This window comes from Lampris incognitus, chromosome 6 (assembly GCF_029633865.1).
Source record: "Lampris incognitus isolate fLamInc1 chromosome 6, fLamInc1.hap2, whole genome shotgun sequence".
NCBI lineage: Eukaryota > Metazoa > Chordata > Actinopteri > Lampriformes > Lampridae > Lampris > Lampris incognitus.
Window position 1 is genome coordinate 23,325,205 of NC_079216.1, and position 17,822 is coordinate 23,343,026.

General features: G+C 43.5%; 1 protein-coding gene across 1 annotated transcript in view; it reads right to left on the bottom strand.

Moving 5' to 3' along the window:
* kiaa1549la (KIAA1549-like a) overlaps positions 1 to 17,822 on the bottom strand; it is a 183,128-nt gene that overhangs the window by 107,033 nt on the left and 58,273 nt on the right. Inside the window, exons 5-7 of the mRNA XM_056282372.1 lie at positions 14,955 to 15,177; positions 12,247 to 12,380; positions 10,000 to 10,168 (exon numbers count right to left, since the gene is read on the bottom strand). Coding sequence (XP_056138347.1) covers positions 10,000 to 10,168; positions 12,247 to 12,380; positions 14,955 to 15,177 — 526 coding nt within the window. The remainder of the gene's footprint in view (positions 1 to 9,999; positions 10,169 to 12,246; positions 12,381 to 14,954; positions 15,178 to 17,822) is intronic.

Genomic DNA, 17,822 nt, shown 5'->3' on the forward strand with positions numbered 1-17,822 from the left:
AATGCTACATGAAAATAGCTCCATGCACCTACTTATGCGCTTACACATGGTCTGAGCTGAGCACCAAAATAGTACTATGCCAGCAGATCTGAATTAGCACATCCCCAACTGCACCAGCAGACCCATCTCGGCACAGGTGAGTTCATTTTGAGCCATTGCATTACCATACGGACACGGGGGGGATTCACCTTGCACTCAATGAAACTGCTAATTACCCTGTGTTTGCGCCTCGCCCGGCTCTGCGCCAGCACTAAAATAGAGCCCAAAATGTCAATTTGTCATGTTGATGAAGTGCTTTGCATCTAAAATCCAATGCATGACATATAAATAAAACTGAAACCGTACATGCTGCAATTTGGAGAGGGAACTGCTTCACAGAGACCCTTCACCCTCCAGTGCACCAGTGGCAGTGTAGTTGTCATTAGTTACACTGTACTGCTTAGCAGGAACTATGGTAAACATTACTGTGCGTCCAATACATAATCCACATAGATGACAACATGCTGCAAACATGCAAATAGCCTCTCTTATGAACTCCTTTTATAATAACACAGAGTGCACTCAAAATCAGACATTTTTCATCAGTGTAAATTGATTATCCATGGTCTCCATGTTACCATAAGTCACACTGATACAGGAACATTTGTCTGGGTTTTTTTATGTCTTTTGAGTATACCATATGTGGTGTTTCTCTGACCTTATCGCTTAGATGGTTGGATACAACCAGCAAGAAATATTGATGGAATCATCGTATATGATGATTCCATCAATATTTCTTGATGATTTTATGAAGAAGAAAAAAACAACAAATGTTTTCCAGCAAGCAAATGAGGGAAAAACAAGGTTTCTGGGGTGAGACCAAGTCAATTTAGATGTGATAATGTAATATGACTTTCACCCCTCTGGGTTTCGGAAGCACACACAAATAGATACTTATCTAATCTCAGCAGGCTAAAATTAGCTCAGTTGGGGGACATGGCAGCAGATTGCCCAGGGCATGATGGGATGATAGGCGCTGTACAGCTGTTTTTCCCTCTAAAATTTCACAGATAAAGTCAGAGGCGGTGTCGATGGAATAAAAACAGGGTCCGTATGGATGATGTACAGAAAGAAGTCTGTGATGCGGATCATTGCCTTTTTGTCTCAAATGTGGACTGAGATTGTCTCATCTTATGTCAAATGTAATTAAATATAATGTACACCACATCAGGGCAAACTCTACAATAGATCAGAATTTTGCTAGCATGCTAGCAAAGCATATTTAAGCATGATGGAGAAAACAAAACGCCCTAAGCAATTTCAATGGCCCTCAGGGTTTGTCGAGAGATGGCAAAGATCACAGATAATAGATATAATATAATAGCGAAATGGGGGGCAACCACAGGAACCGCCGCAGCCAGAATTCGGGGGGCAACCACAGGAACTGCCGCAGCCGGGACATGAACCTGTATCTCCCGCACTGCGGGAGACATCACTAACCACTCGACTAAAGGGTCCAACCCATTAGCCAAGGGCCAACGTGTCTACTTATCCATGCACGTTACAATATAATATAATATGTGATATACTATAATATATAATATGATATAATATAATAGGTAATAGATGTAACAAAGAATCAGCAAGAATCATATGGGCTCCTACGCCCATATGTCACGGTGTTCCTTTGGGGTTGTGGTGCTTTGGGCTCCGGCTGTTCTCTTGGTTGTCTGCACGACTGCAGGGCCCATGGGTGGCTGCAGAGCCCGTCTGCTACCCGGAGGCACTACGATTAGTCGCAGATCTCAGGCACCAGATTTGATTGGGACTGACCCCGTGCAGTCACAGGTGGACACGTCATATACACATTCACACCGCATAGCATCTGCCTCCCTGGAACCCTCTCTGGATTACATCCTTCTTCTTAGTCCTACCCCCCCCCCCGTTTTCCCCATCTGCCTTCTCCTTTAATTGCTATAACTGCTATTATAAACGGATATTGATAAATTTGATTTAAAAAATGTTTTAATAATGTTTTGTCAAATACCTAAAATGGCACATTTCTACACCTTTACACATGTCAATCTACACCTTTTTCAGACTGTTAATGTACTCAGACCAGGTTTTGGTCCGGAAGTTTCTGTTAAATGCAATAGTTTTAATACGGCTGATGGAGACAATATGGCTGATGGAGAACTTTAAACACAAGCTTGTGTATTTTTGTTCCTTTTTTTTGGGCAGTGTGCCTTTTGAGTTGAGGCCATGTCTACAGTGGAGGTCGAGGTACAGTGTGACAGTTGTCTTAATTTTTCCAGTTTGTAGTTTTGCTGAATTTGCCTTTTGAGAGGCAGAAAACCATATGCTAACTCATGAATAATGCAACGATCTGCAATGGATACGCAACGTCTCAGCTGTGTCAAGGCCCAGCAGCTTCCCACTGCCAAGAAACAGGCCAACAGTTGTTGTACAACAGCTATAGAATTGTAATGGAAAGAATGATTATTTTATGGTGTTCAGTTCTGTGGTTACAATTTAAAAAAAAAAAAACAGCTTCACAGTAAACAGAGTTGAAAATGGCAGTCAAGCATATTGCTTCTTTAACCATCACCAGTACTGGTCAGAATGCTATGGAAACACCTGCAGTGTCTATCAGACACTGTTATTACTGTGAAAAGACCATCATCCCCAGTCTTTTCACAGTAATAACAAAGACAATGATGCAAACAACCAAAACCATATTTTTTATTCATTATATTCTATGTGCTCCCACTCCCTTGCCTCTGCTAAAAAAAAAAAAAAAAAAAGTTGAGTGTTTGGGTGCAGTCTGCTTCTTGTGAGCGAGGCTGGGTTTTAGAATCATACGGGGTGCAGCTGAGGGTAGCCATTAAAATATGGCTCCGCCAGACTCCTGCACCTGCACCATGAACATTAATACAGTTGTAGTGCAACATTAACTTGGTGCAAGACCTTCAGCAGGCATGACCAAGTTCATTTACACAACCATGTTCTCTAACACACGACAAGAGTGTCCAAAAAAGTACACGATAAGACAATGAAAATATTTATCTACCTTCAAATTTAAATATGACAAAGAGCCTATCATAGACTTTTGGGTGAGCAAAAGTCATTTGATTCAACTTTGAAAATAGATTTGTATGGAGCTACTTGTAGCATCTACTTTCCGCTCTTAAGAAAACCGTTCGCAGTATTTGTAGAAGAGGTGAGAATGAGCAAACTCTGACTCTGTTGTTCTCAGAAGATGATAATTTTTGCATTTCCTAATCCTTGAACTGTTTGACAATGCTCTACAGTACACACTGATCTTCCATCCATCCATCCATTATCCAAACCACTTACCCTGCTCTCAGGGTGGCGGGGATGTTGGAGCCTATCCCAGCAGTCATTGGGCAGCAGACGGGGAGACACCCTGGACAGGCCGCCAGACCATCACAAGGCCGATACATTCACATATTTACACCTAGGGACGATTTAGTATGGCCAATTCACCTGACCTACATGTCTTTGGACTGTGGGAGGAAACCGGAGCACCCGGAGGAAACCAAGACAGACATAGGGAAAACATGCAAACTCAACACAGAGGACGACCCAGGATGACCCCCAAGCTTGGACTACCCTGGGGCTCGAAACCAGGTCCCTCCCGCCGCGAGGCGACTGAGCCAACCACTAGGCCACTGTGCCGCCATTTGCATAACAAATGCAATCAATATAAAGTCAATTTTCTATCAGGTTAGATTAGCTAGGTGTATATTCTGCTTTGCTCTCTTACAATGCAACCTTCATACTGATCTTAAATACTTCGAAACATTACAATTTGCTATCATAATCTAGTTGTAATTATACAACATCCCACACAGTAAACAGAATTGTAGAATCAATAGAATGTCAGAATCTAAGTTGCTTCTGGACCCATACACTAGAGTTACTGGCTGGCCCTGGATCCTAAATACACTGTGCTTCTTCTGCACCACACCAGGCTTCTCCTCCCAAGCTCTTCATATAGAAAGACCTGAAAGAGCAAATCCTACCTGCTAGGGTCAGGAAGTGGCATGTACCTCCTGATTCACTATTACTGTCTTGTCAATCTGTGGTTTTTCAATTGGATTTCTTTGATTTGGTGGGGGGGGGGGGCTGTGGGCTATAAGCCATTAGGGTTGGGCATCGTTTGGATTTTAACGATTCTGATTCCGATTCCGATTCTGCATTTCAATTCTAGTTCTTAACCCTCGAGTCTGGTTCTTTGAGAGGCGGGGTCAAACCAGGTCGCATGCTTATTTCACAGAAGAAAAAAACGTATTTACAAAAAACTACACAAGCCATTCTGTTTTAAGAACGGATCATTCATGTGAATGTCTCATTCTTATAAGAAATAAAGACATAGTCACACCCTGGTCCGGACTACCAAGTATTAAACTCATTAAATTAGAAACAGTTCTTGTTTAGAAAAATTAGCATATCTGCCTTCTCGGGCTTGTATACGTGAGCGTTCACCGTTGTGTCCTGTAATGGTTAGGTTTGTACCGCCGCTAGGAGGCACTGCTGGATAATAAAATGTGTGTGCTACGTCAATACCGTAAGAAGAAGAGAACATAAGATGGTGGCTACGCATGTGATGCATGTAACGTTGAATGCTTAGCGATCTCAGTAAACCTTAACATTTCCTGGGGTCGTTACTGAAATCTACTAAGATACCACAAATTGGCAACGAGGATCCCCAGCGTTTTATTGCTGACTGGCCGACAAAATGTCACATTTCAGTATTTGCATACAGTTTATAGCAATTCGCACATGTACAAGTTGTTTGCTGTCTCGCTGTTGCGAATAAGACAAACGTTATTAATTTTCACCTACCCAGTTGCGACGAGCTGCCGCTTGCTGTTTGCTCAGGGTTGGCTGAAGAAGACGCCGAGGCAGGAGATGGAGAGCAGCGCAACGTGTCAAACGCGGTACACTGGTTAATCTGTACACCATGTAGGCGAAGGGGCTTGGCCATATTTGTTGGACATCCTCCCTTGCACGAAATAATTTTGCCACAGGCGTTGCACTGTGCAAACACTTCATTTTTCAAGGCAAAATTAAGCCTCACTTTCACCCGCCGCTTGCTCTGGTCCATGATGGCGCACATTTCACTTGCGGAGGCGGAAACTACCGAAGCTGCATGCCGCCATCACGGCAACTGAACTAACTTTAGCGCGAGTAAAATTCCTTTGGGGTTCGATAGGCAGAATCGAATTTGAATTTCTTAACGATTCCTTTGGAATCGGAATTTTGGAACCGGTTCTCGATGCCCAACCCTATAAGCTATGCTAGAGCCTCCAGGTTATTTCACTATTTTCTGTCTTGTCTGTGTTTTAAACTTTAGTTGAATGTCTTATATCTTGTGTTTTGTTCTTGTTCTAATGATTAAGCATCTGTGTAAATATGTAAAAAAAATCTTCTTGTGCTAATGATTAAGCATCTGTGTAAATATCTAAAAAAAAGGAAAGAAGCGTGTTATGTATGTTTCCTTCAAAATTAAGAATAAAAAGATCCACTATTACAATATTATGTTAGCACTGATATGATACACACTGATTTTTCAAATATCCACCCATTATCCAAACTGCTTATCCTGCTCTCAGTGTCACGAGATGCTGGAGCCTATCCCAGCAGTCACTGGGCGGCAGGCGGGGAGACATCCTGGACAGGCCGCCAAGCCGTCACAGTGCCCCACACACACACATTCACGCCTAGGGACAATTTAGTATGGCCGATTCACCTGACCTGCATGTATTTGGACTGTGGGAGGGAACCACAGCATATGAAACTGATCTTTGATTTGGGTCGCAATGCAATCGTGCCATTCATAAAGGTGGGGACACCTGCAGCCAGGTGAGACCGAAGAAGTCACACAGATGAGCGATGAAATGCCTCTCCCAATAAACGCCACTGCGTCCAGATGAACCGATTCCACTTTCTGTGGTTTCATCATAGGATAAAGGTGATCACTAAGTATAACTTTATATTGATTTGCAGTGACCCTTCCCTCTAAGGCAGGGGTTCTCAAACTTTTTCACACCAAGGACCACTTGATCATAAAAAAAATGTCCGTGGACCACCTAACCAGCCGGCCAACACCCTCCCCCTCCCCCGCCCAAAAAAAACCCCTTTTAAAACAGTCTATATTAGGCTTACAATAGCATATTATGTTTTATATTACAAATTATGTCTGCAGAATATTACAATACAAAATATGTAATAAATAGGCTACTAGCAAAATTAGGCTAGGCTTCTACCATATACCTTGACCTTGATTTTTGTGAGATGTGTAATTACTGTTTCATATTAATTTGTTCAGAGCTATTGCCTTTGGTTGTGATGAATAAAACATGGGAATTTATTTGAAATACCACTGTCAGGGTGAACTCAATGTGAATTCATCATTAAAAGAGTGAACTATTAATGTTAATTTAACAAAAATTCGTTTTATTAGGAATCAAATCTTTGTACTGGCTCTTGTGAAGCTATGAAATTACACATTTCAAATAAGCATAACAGCTTTACAGGTAGCAGCAGTCAACAACTAATGGGAGGAATGCTGTTGCTTTTGCTGTTGCATCACTGACTCAATGTCTGGCTCCACACTAGAGAGTTTCAGTCTCATACAGGGGGCTACATCGATCTTGTTCCTCTGCTTGGTTTTCAAACCAACCAGTGTGGAGAACCCAACTTCACAGTTGTAGGTGGTTGAAAACGGCATTAACACTTGCAAAGCAGACTCAGCCAGCTCAGGATGTTCAGGTTGGACGAGAACCCAGAAGTCTGTCAAGCATTTTTCTCTGAACGCCATTCTCAGTGTTCCATCTGACGCAATGTCCACAAGACTATCCACCTTCCGTGCTGATAGTTTGGAACTGACGCGCTCAATGTGAGGTTGGTCTCCAAATGGATTTCTGATCCATTCAAGGTCCACATCCAGTTCTGGAAAGTATCTTCCCAATTGCGTGTGAATGCCTTGCAAATGTTCCTTGAAGGCTGCAAGTGTGTTGCTATCCAGAACCTCTTCAGCTTCGGGGACAAAATCGGCTAGAGTTGGGAAACAGTCAAACTCCTGGCGATCAAGACGCGCGCACCACAGATCCATTTTGATGCGAGGGCTTTAACTTTGTCCTGCACTGTAAAAACCGTGACGGCTTTTCCTTGCAGTGCTAAATTCAGGTTATTAAGCGTGCTGAACACATCAGCAAGAAAGGCTAGTTTTGCGAGCCATTGAAAGTCATGCATTCTGCCATAAAGTTCATCAGTTTGATGCAACAACAGCTTGACTTCATCGCGTAGTTCAAAGAGGCGGGTGAGAACTTTACCACGCGATAGCCAGCGAACTTCTGTGTGGAAAAGAAGTCTTGTGTGCTCACTCCCCATTTCTTCACACAGAACTTTAAAAAGACGTGAGTTCAGTGCCTTGCTTTTAATTAAGTTGACAATTTTTACGGCCTCGTCCAAAACCTGTTTAAGACAGGGTGGCATTTTTTTTTTACTGCCAATTGCTCTCTGTGGATACAGCAGTGCGTCGATTCGGCAGGGGAAGCGACAGCGCGTAAACGCGTAACCAGGCCCTTGTGTTTGGCTGTCATCGCCGTGGCACCGTCAGTGCACACGCCAGCACACCTCTTCCAATCAATGTTACTCTGCACAATGACGTTATTTACGGACTCAAATATCGCCTCTCTTGTGGTGTTGGTTGGTAGGGATTGACAGAAAAGAAAATCATCGTGAACAGCACCCGCATGTATGTACCGCACAAAGCAGAGGAGAATAGCCTCGTTACTGATGTCCGTGGACTCGTCCAGTTGGAGAGAGAAAAAAAGACTGACGCAGACGTGTCACCAGCTGATCTTGGACATTTGCAGCCATGGATGTTATTCGCCGCTTGACTGTATCATTGGACAGAGGTACTTTGTAAAGTTCCTCACTCGCTTTCTCCCCTAGCATTATGTTGGCCATAACCTTTGCAGCTGGCTTAACCAAGGTCTCGCCGATTGAGTGAGGTTTGCCAGCTTTCGCAATGAGTAGGGAGACCTTGTATGAGGCTTCGGTAGCTTTCGCGTTTTCCCCTGACATAAAAAACTGCGTGGCTTCCTTTCTCGTGTGTCGCTCAAGCTCTTCACGTTTTCTCTCAAAAAATTGCACAGGTTTCGAGGTGTATTCCTTGTGTTTTGACTCGAAGTGATGCTTGAGTTTGGCAGGTTTCATTGCTTCATTAGCTAATATGTCAGAGCACACAACACAATGAGGTTTTGGATCCTCAGCATCTCCAGTCCAGAAAAATCCAAATTGAATGTAATCGCTACTGTATTTACGTTTCACTTTTGCAGTGGCTTTTTCAGAGTGTTGTGCTAGCTAGCTCCTGCTGCAAACTGTTAGCACTATGGGACTCCATGCTAACACTGACGCGCTCAATGTGAGAAGGAAGTCTTTTCACCTTGTTGCTTACATTGTTCGTCGTTTCTCCGGATTTTCTCTTCAGCCACCGATCCATGATGTTTGTATTTTGAACGTTTCACTTCACTCTTTGTTAGATTCTACTTAATTTTCACAATAGTCAGGAGGTCTTTGATATGAAAATCCTGTTATTGGAATGGAAGCTAACTAGGTAACCTAGGTAACACAGGCTAACTGAAGAGACATGACTCAAAACGCAGGTTTGCATTAGACAAATTGAACAAAAGTCTTAGGCTTATTTAGGCTACATTTTGATTCACTTTTAATTTAGAAAACATTTAGAAAACAGCTGTACTCGCAACTTTGCATTGGAACGCAGATGAGGGTGATTTGAAAAACACGATTTTTTTGCAATCCTCCCGCGAACCACTTGGGGGCGCTCGCGGACCGCGGACCACACTTTGAGTATCACTGCAAGGGGACAAGTGGACACAAACCATGCCAGGAAAATTCACCCCAGAGCGTAACAGCGCCCCCAGACTCCCTCAATGTAGGGGTCAAGCACTAAGGTGTTTCTTTTAAGTTGTCACCCATAGGACTGTGCTGTGAAATTACAGTTTACAAATATCACAAAATTATAAATATTGTCATTCTATATTACAAGTTTTAAGGCTCCATCACCTCTTTTCTACAATAAAATGTGAAAACTGCAATAAGCCAAAGAAAATGTACCATGACGTGCATTCATTTTAAGATTAATGTTACAAAAGCTTAAAATGTGTGCTTCCCTGAGTTAAACACTGGAACATGTGCAGATGTTGAAGTCATTACATCAAACCTTTTCTTTGTGATTTTACCCCCCATCCCTACAACCTACTCAGTACCCTCCCAACATCTAGACTCTGTACAGGAATGGATAAAATGGACTTTCCTTTAGTGAAACCATAACTTTGTACCAGCAAATTAGCTAAAACAGTTACAAAAGTTGTACAAGATTATTCTGTTTTGATCATTTCTTTTAGTGGAAGTAAACATCCTGGTATCATGCATGAGACTCAATATGTTGATATGCTGTCATGGTGGAGGTGTCAGTCAGCTGATCATTATACACATTTAAAACAAAAGGAGGAATTTGTCTCCTTGGGACCAGGATCCAGACCCATCAGTTTATGGTATCAATCTAAATGTCATGGTCACTGGGACTAGTAGTGAGACAACGTGAGTAGATGTGCATCAGAGGTGAGAGAGAACCTGCAGATTATCATGAGTCACCAGGCACATCTTCCATGTTGCTGCATGCTGCTGCATGTTGCTGCATGCTGCTGCATGTTGTTGCATGTTCCTGCATGCTGCTGCATGCCGTTGCATATTGCTGCATGTTTCTGCATATTGTTGCCTGTTCCTGCATGCTGCTGTATGTTACTGCATGTCTGTAAACCCACTGCTTTGCTACTGAGATTCAAAAGACATCATCTCGCCCGAGGTTTGAAATATAATTGGTTTAGAAGATAAAAAACATGTAAAATAGATATTCCTTTTCATCAGGGCTTGTAACGGTCTCAGCGCTTTTGAAATACTTACGCTCGGCGATGAGCAGGGGCGGGTAGTACAGGAAGTATCCCACCAGCTCGGCAGTCAGCTGGCTGAGGAGGCCACTGGAGACAGTTCCATTAAGAACGGCATCCTGGTTCCGTACCATGTAGACCACAGCAACCGATGGAGAACCAGGCTCCTGGGACACACTCTGGATCTGAGGGAAACATACCAGGGCATATACTCACCCACACATTCAATATTTCATCAGTCTGTCTACTGATTCAACATGGCTCTGGGGTTCAAAAAGCGTAATATATCAACATTTTTCTTTTCTTTTTCCTCTTTAATGTTTCTTCATTTGTAGCTGGGCACATCTGTCATGCTAGCAGATAAACGCACACACAGACAAAAACACAGAAAACACTCTGTATGTGGCACAAAATACCCAAGATGTCCATGAATAAAAGCATGAAACAGATCCAGATATAGCATGATGGTATCCATGAGCATGCTTCTTTTTTTTGTATTCTACATTAAGACATATATGACCATGTGGGACACGGTAAATAATGTTCCTGAGTCAAGATATAAAAAAAGTGGATGATGTGAAATATGAGAAATTCCCTTCAAATTTCCCGATGGGCATGAATATTTCAGAGGATGAATTATGAATGACCCTTATAACTGTCTGTTGGGCCTGCTGAGACCTAGTTTATTATGATGATGGTGCATGTGTGTACATCCTGCAGTCATGACAGCGCCTCCATAGCCACAGAGACAACACACAAAGGCAAGGGGAGGACAGACAGACAGAGACTGAGAGAGACAGAGAGACAAGGACTGAAAGAGAGAGAGAGACAGACAGAGACAGACAGACAGACAGACAGACAGAGACAGACAGACAGACAGACAGACAGACAGACTGACTGACTGACTGACTGACTGACTGACTGACTGACTGAAAAAGAGAGAGACAGACAGACAGACAGACAGACAGACAGACAGAGAGAGATAACAGACAGAGACAGACAGAGAGAGAGAGAGACAGACAGAGACAGGGAGGGAGGGAGAGAGAGACAGAGAGAGAGAAAGAGAGGGTAAGAGAAGAGTGTTGGCGAAAACAGTGAACACAAAGCTCTTTAATAAACAAATGTGTCACATAAGCATTTGTTATCTGGAGTAATATTACATTACATGCTACTGCAGCCTAAAAGATCCAAGCAAATGCATTGTTTTCTGTGTTAAACTAAAAGTGGTGACTGCAGCTTACACCACCAAGCAGCAAAGCTCATTGAAAAGTGTCATGACTAAATACTATCTGTCTGTTTATCCGTTTATTTACAGTAAATAGAGCGGGTTTGCAGTGTATCTACTGTGAGTAGAGTCCTGTGTCTAGTTTCAGTATGTACCTAATAACATAGATTTTAAAGTGGCCATTTTAGCCAGAGACAGCAGCTCTCCACCTTATATCTACTGTGTCTACTTATATCTACTGTATCTACTTAATCTACTTATATCTACTTAATCTACTTATATCTACTGTATCTACTTATATATCTACTGTATCTTGTATTAGTGCTGCAGGACTTCACAGTGGTGGCACGGTGGCGCAGCGGTTAGCATGGTCGCCTCTCAGCAAAAAGGTCCTGGGTTCGAGCCCCGGGGTAGTCCAACCTTGGTGGGTCATCCCAGGTCGTCCGCTGTGTGGAGTTTGCATATTCTGCGTGGGTTTCCTCTGGGCGCTCCGGTTTCCTCCCACAGTCCAAAGACATGTAGGTCAGGTGAATCGGCTGTACTAAATTGTCCCTAGCTGTGAATGTGTGTGTGTGTGTGTGTGTGTGTGTGTGTGTGTGTGTGTGTGTGTGTGTGTGTGTGTGTGTGTGTGTGAGAGCTCTGTGCCGGACTGGCAGCCTGTCCAGGGTGTCTCCCCGCCTGCCACCCAACGACTGCTGGGATAGGCTCCAGCATCCCCACAATCCTGATTTGGATAAGCGGCTTCGGATAATGGATGGATGGATGAATGGATGGACTTCACAGTGGAAGGATCTTACCTGATGGAGCAACAATCCTGCCGCAGTGCACTGAACATGTTACAAGCAGGATATCCATGACAGCTACCTTACATTCTCGGCATATAGTATGTAATAAATATGTTTTACTCTGTGGTTGGTGTTCAGCACTTCACCCTGAGTTACGGCAACCTGACTGACATATGGTATTTACATTTAAGACACTATGCCTAATGTGTGCGTTTTGAATTAAAGGTAATTTTAAAATGAACACATGCACTACCTCCACAGTTAGTTTACTGTAGGTCTCCAGCACTTTGTCCTGAGCTTCATCAAACGCGTTCTCCAGCCTCTGCTCCAACATCTGGACAAAACTGCAGGAGTAGATGTTGTCTGTCGGACCAACGAACCGCAACACTGACAGGACAGATGAGAAATAATAAATAGAGTAACAGAGTCAATGCTGTGGAGTAAATGTTACGTGTCATAAAAGTCAGTAGGAGCAAGATGGAATACCTATGCGTGAATGAGAGGGAGGACAGTGGAATGGTGAGTAAGCAAGGAGTTGAGGTGACGAAGGCATATCAGTTTAAATACTTGGGGTCATTTGTCCAAAGTAATGGGGCGTGCAGAGGAGAGGTGAAGAAGAGAGTGCAGGCAGGGTGGAGTAGGTGGAGAAGAGTGTCAGGAGTGATTTGTGACAGAAGGGTACCAGCAAGAGTTAAAGGGAAGGTTTACAAGATGGTTGTGAGACCAGCTGTGTTATATGGTTTGGAGACAGTGGCACTGACCAAAAGACAGGAGGCGGGGCTGGAGGTGGCAGAGTTGAAGATGCTAAGATTTTCACTGGGAGTGATGAAGAAGGACAGGATTAGGAACAAGTATATGAGAGGAACAGCTCAGGTTGGACAGTTTGGAGACAAAGCAAGAGAGGCAAGATTGAGATGGTTTGGACATGTGTGGAGGAGAGATGCTGGGTATATTGGGAGAAGGATGCTGAATATGGAGCTGCTAGGGGAGAGGAAAAGAGGAAGCCCAAAGAGGAGGTTTATGGATGTGGTGAGGGAGAACATGCAGGTGGTTGGGGTCACAGAGGAAGATGTAAAGGACAGCCGCCGACAGATCAGGAGTCTATGGGCTGTAAATTTTTTGTAAAATTAGACTTTAACATTAATGCTTGTGCAAATTAGTAGTGTCAGAATCTTTTGCTGGCACTACTCATTTGCAAAGACAGCAAATTACTTCATTTAGGTCCTTCAGCTTGCCGGTTGTGTCTGGTTTAAAACCAAGAAAATAGAAGATTTTGTATTCTTTTTCGCAACGGGCTCTTCCATAATTGCATTCGCTAAAGCTGGCTGATGCACGGGGGGGGGGGGGGGGGGTCGGTAATTGCTTATTGTTGGGCTGACACGGCTGATGGTAAAATTTTGACATATCGCCCAACCCTACAACAACGCTGCCTCCACTTTTGCCTGTTTCTTAGCAGGTACGTTATAATGACCTCCTCCACCATCGCCATGTTTGTTTTCAGAAACTTCCATCCATCCATTATCCAAGCCGCTTATCCTTACTCAGAGTCGCAGGATGCTGGAGCCTATCCCAGCAGCCATTGGGCGGCTGGAGTGGAGACAACCTGGACAGGCCGCCAGGCCATCACAGGGCTGAAACACACACATTCATACCTAGGGACAATTTAGTATGGCCGATTCACCTGACCTGCACGTCTTTGGACTGTGGGAGGAAACCCACGCAGACACGGTGAGAACATGCAAACTCCACACAGAGGATGACCTGGGATGATCCCCAAGATTGGACTACCCCGGGGTTTGAACCCAGGACCTTCTTGCTGTGAGGCGACCGTGCTAACCACAGTGCCACCGTGCCGCTGGACAATGATAATAAATAATAATAACAATGATAATAATAATAATGATAATAGAGGTTTAACAAGCCTTCTTTTTCCATGAAACTATAGGGGAACGATTACTCTCATCCATTACGAGATTGGCAGTTCGCCATGTTCAGAGAGCGAGCTGCTTTTAAAGGGAACAAGAGGAGGTGATTTGATTGGCCATAATTAAAGACAACCCCCACCACGCCTACTGGTAATCCATTCCTTCTAATTCAGCCCTTTTACAACAGTGCCTCCGTTGCGCCCGATTACCACCGGCGCAGCATATGCCGAAATTAGCAGAAAAGTATTGCCACACATTAGATCGAGCTGCAATGTGAACTAGCGCCAGCGCCTTCGACTACGTCATGACCCAGAAACTAGGGGCTCGTTCATCAGTCTTTTTTTTTTGTTTTGCTCGTTCATCAGTCGTTCGTACGTACAAATTTGCTCTTACACACCAATGGATTTTTTTTACCCCTGAGGTTTGTCTGACAGACCTGTGTAGAACCTGGCTAACCGCTGAATTTAGACAACAATTGGCTAACATGTCTTGGCTAACATGTCTTGGCTAACTTGTCTTTGCTAACATGTCTTTGCTAACATGTCTTGGCTAACATGTCTTTGCAAGCCCGAGTGATTGCTTGTTGCAAGAGGTGGACAATAGCTGTTAGGGGGAAAGAAGCGCAGACAACTGCCAGGCTTTGCTGCTAGCTGTCAGACATATTGAGGGTTAAAAAATCCCATGGGTGTGTAAGAACAAATTTGTACGTACGAACGATTGATGAACGATGCCCCAGAGCCACACGTGTTCAATTTGGAATTTGGGTGTTGGAAGTCACATCAGCAGGCAAATGATAATAACTTTCATTTTTCTCTGCTGTAATCTTTTCTTGGTTCTTTAAGTAATCTCTCTCCCCCTCTTGCTTATCTTAATACTTTCCCTGATTCTCCATTTCCATCTAATATTACTTTTTTTTAATCTCCCACCTGATATGAGCAGCATCCAACCGTGGTTTGGATTTTTTTTTTCATGATTACTCCATTCACAGCTTTGATTCATTTCATCTGGTTCACAGTGTCAGCAGGGGTATACTCACCTGTTCTGAGCTGCAGGTGCACACTGGGGGCAGCCAGCCAGGCAGCCACTGGCACCAGGACAGCCTTCACCAGCGGGGTGTGCTGTCTGATGTCCGACAGCAGCTTGTCAAAGCCATAGACATTCAGCGCGTCCACCACCATTGAGGAGATGTAAACGTTTTGTCCACTCGCCACAAAGTAGCCCAGTGTCACGTTATGGGGACTGCATTCGTCTCGCTCCACCTGGGTATGGAAAAAGAGAAATATAAAATAACATCATCTATATTTCAGTCCGTTTTTTACAGTACCTTACTCTTAAAATGACCGAATCCAATGGATCCAGGCTTATTTCACTTACATGGAGACCCACTTTACATTTAAAATAAATTGATGAAAATCCTATATATCTCCTGGGTCTTTGACCTGGTGATATGGATGTTTGGATCAGAAAGCATTTATTGCCGAGGGGGGAGAAAACAGAAGTATGAGGGAAAAACTCAATATTACACAACCAAAGAAGAGAACAGATTTAGTTGACAATGCTGAAAGGGTTTAAAGCATTTGGACAGTACTTGATCTTTGCTTTTAGAATACAAATAGATTATAGCTCATAAATATTTAGCATCTTTATTTTTTTCTTTTAACTAGTTCTACCTTAAGGGGAAATTACAGCCTCAGCCTCCAACAATCATAAATCTGACCAACCACGTCCCCAGTAAACATGGACAAACAACAATTGTTGGTGAGTCAAGAGTTGTGTTTGTGGGTCTGTGTACCGCCCACTTTCTCCATCATCTGTCCTCTATCAGCAGCCCAGCTTCAGCCTCTCTACTCCAATGTTCCTGCTGCTGCCGGACCAGTCTCCTCCACTCCTGCCTCCTCTCCTCCCCTGGCTACCCACACCTCCTTTTCCTCTCCTGGCTACCTACACCTCCTTCTCCTCTCCAGGCTACCCACACCGTCTCTCCTCTCCTAGCTACCCACACTTCCTTCTCCTGAGACGTCACTCCTCTCACTGCTCAGTGACAACAAAACACAAGCTCTTCAAGGGATCCAATCTCCTTTCAGTGTTTTAGGGTTATTTCAAGTTGTTGCTAGTTACTCCACCAGCAGGTGTTATTGCTTGTTTCAATAAAGTGTTTTTTTTTCCAATAATGATAGCACCTATTTCAAGATAATTTACCTTAAATAACAGATTACCTTAAATCAAGTGGGATGGGGGTGGAGTGGGGGTGGGGATTGGGTGGGGTGGGGGGTGGTGTTATTAAAGAGGACTGGGGCTTAGAGAGTCTGAGTCACTCCTGGGATCGGCTCACAAACAAATGGATAAAAATAGCAAATCCAGCAGATGAAGACAGGAGACAGACATCCAATCAGATGATGAGAGGCAGGTGGAGCGATGGAGCAGAAGGCAGATGAAAAAGGCAGACAAATAGATAGGGGAGACATGCAGGTTGGCAGGAAATTGATAGACTTGAGGCTGCGATCTGATGGGGAGATGGGGAAAGAAAAGTGAATGATACAAAAAAAAGTGAAAGTATTACGACACTGTACAGAGAGATTAGTTTTGAGAGACAGCGAACAAGAGAAGGAGAGGGAGGAGGAAGAAGAGAGAACAGAAGAAGAAAGAGTTGAAATAAATCCCTGGAAATAAAAATGAAGTATGGAAAGTAAAGAATGGTGGAGACAAAAAAACAGTGAGTGGCACCATCAGACTGTGAAAAAAAGAAAGAGAAAAACAGAAGAAGAAGAAGAAGAAGAGAGAGAGAGAGAGAGAGAGAGAGAGAGAGAGAGAGAGAGAGAGAGAGAGAGAGAGAGAGAGAGAGAGAGAGAGAGAGAGAGAGAGAGAGAGAGAGCGAGAGAGAGAATGTGTCAGTGGTGGCTGGCCAGTACAGTGTGCTGGGGTGCCGCCCCCCTCAAATATCAAGAGATGAAAATCTACTTAAACATGTTTAATATAATTTAGTTGTATAATTTAAATAATTATGAAATAAAAGTGTTTTCAGTCTGTGAGCACCTGTCAGCAGCCATTAAATATTGGTTCCAAATGGTATTTGGTTGATTTCTGTCTGAATACATATACTTCCTGGGTGAGGGGCGCTGGCCAAACGATACCTTATGTAAGCCCTCAAACTGTTGGTGAGCAGGTAACCTGAGGCTGCTGTCTGATTGGTTTCGTCAGATTTTCCATGGGGCGCAGTTCTGTGTGCCCCAGACACTCCCACTTTTATTGGCAGCGAATAGGTATTGTTTTAATTTTTTTTATCTAATGTGATTGGACAATTCTCGTGGCTGTTAATCATGTTCACACCCACTACAACGCCTCATCTCGACTGTCAATCATCCACCGTCTACGAACCCTGATAAGATATATAGGCTACACTGTTCTTCTTAATAACTGTGACTGTGGACATTAAAGCAGCTGTCTGGTGTGCTGCGCCAAGGTAAATTGCGCTCCCCCACCCAAAAAAAATTGTAGCACAAGCCGCCACTGGTGTGTGTTTGTGTGTGTGTGTGTGTGTGTGTGTGTGTGTGTGTGTGTGTGTGTGTGTGCGCATAATAGTTTCTCTAAGAGAAGACCTACTGACTATTCAGCAGGTCTTTGCTATTCAGACTGAACAGCTCATGCATTAGTCTCCTTAGATCGTTGGTCTCTCGCATCATCCAGAAGACTTGTCCTTGTGAAATAAATGGGTGGGAGAACTGGATGAACATTACAAAGAGACGAAACTCAAAATTAGCAACAAAAAACAGTATCGTGTCAAATTAAAGTGTAGTGGTTATAAAACCAAAACCCAGATCTGATAGAGGACCACTCCTCTATTCTGACATGAAGGAGCTGATCAACATTTGTGATGGTTTTTCTTTTTCATCTCTTTAATCTTGTT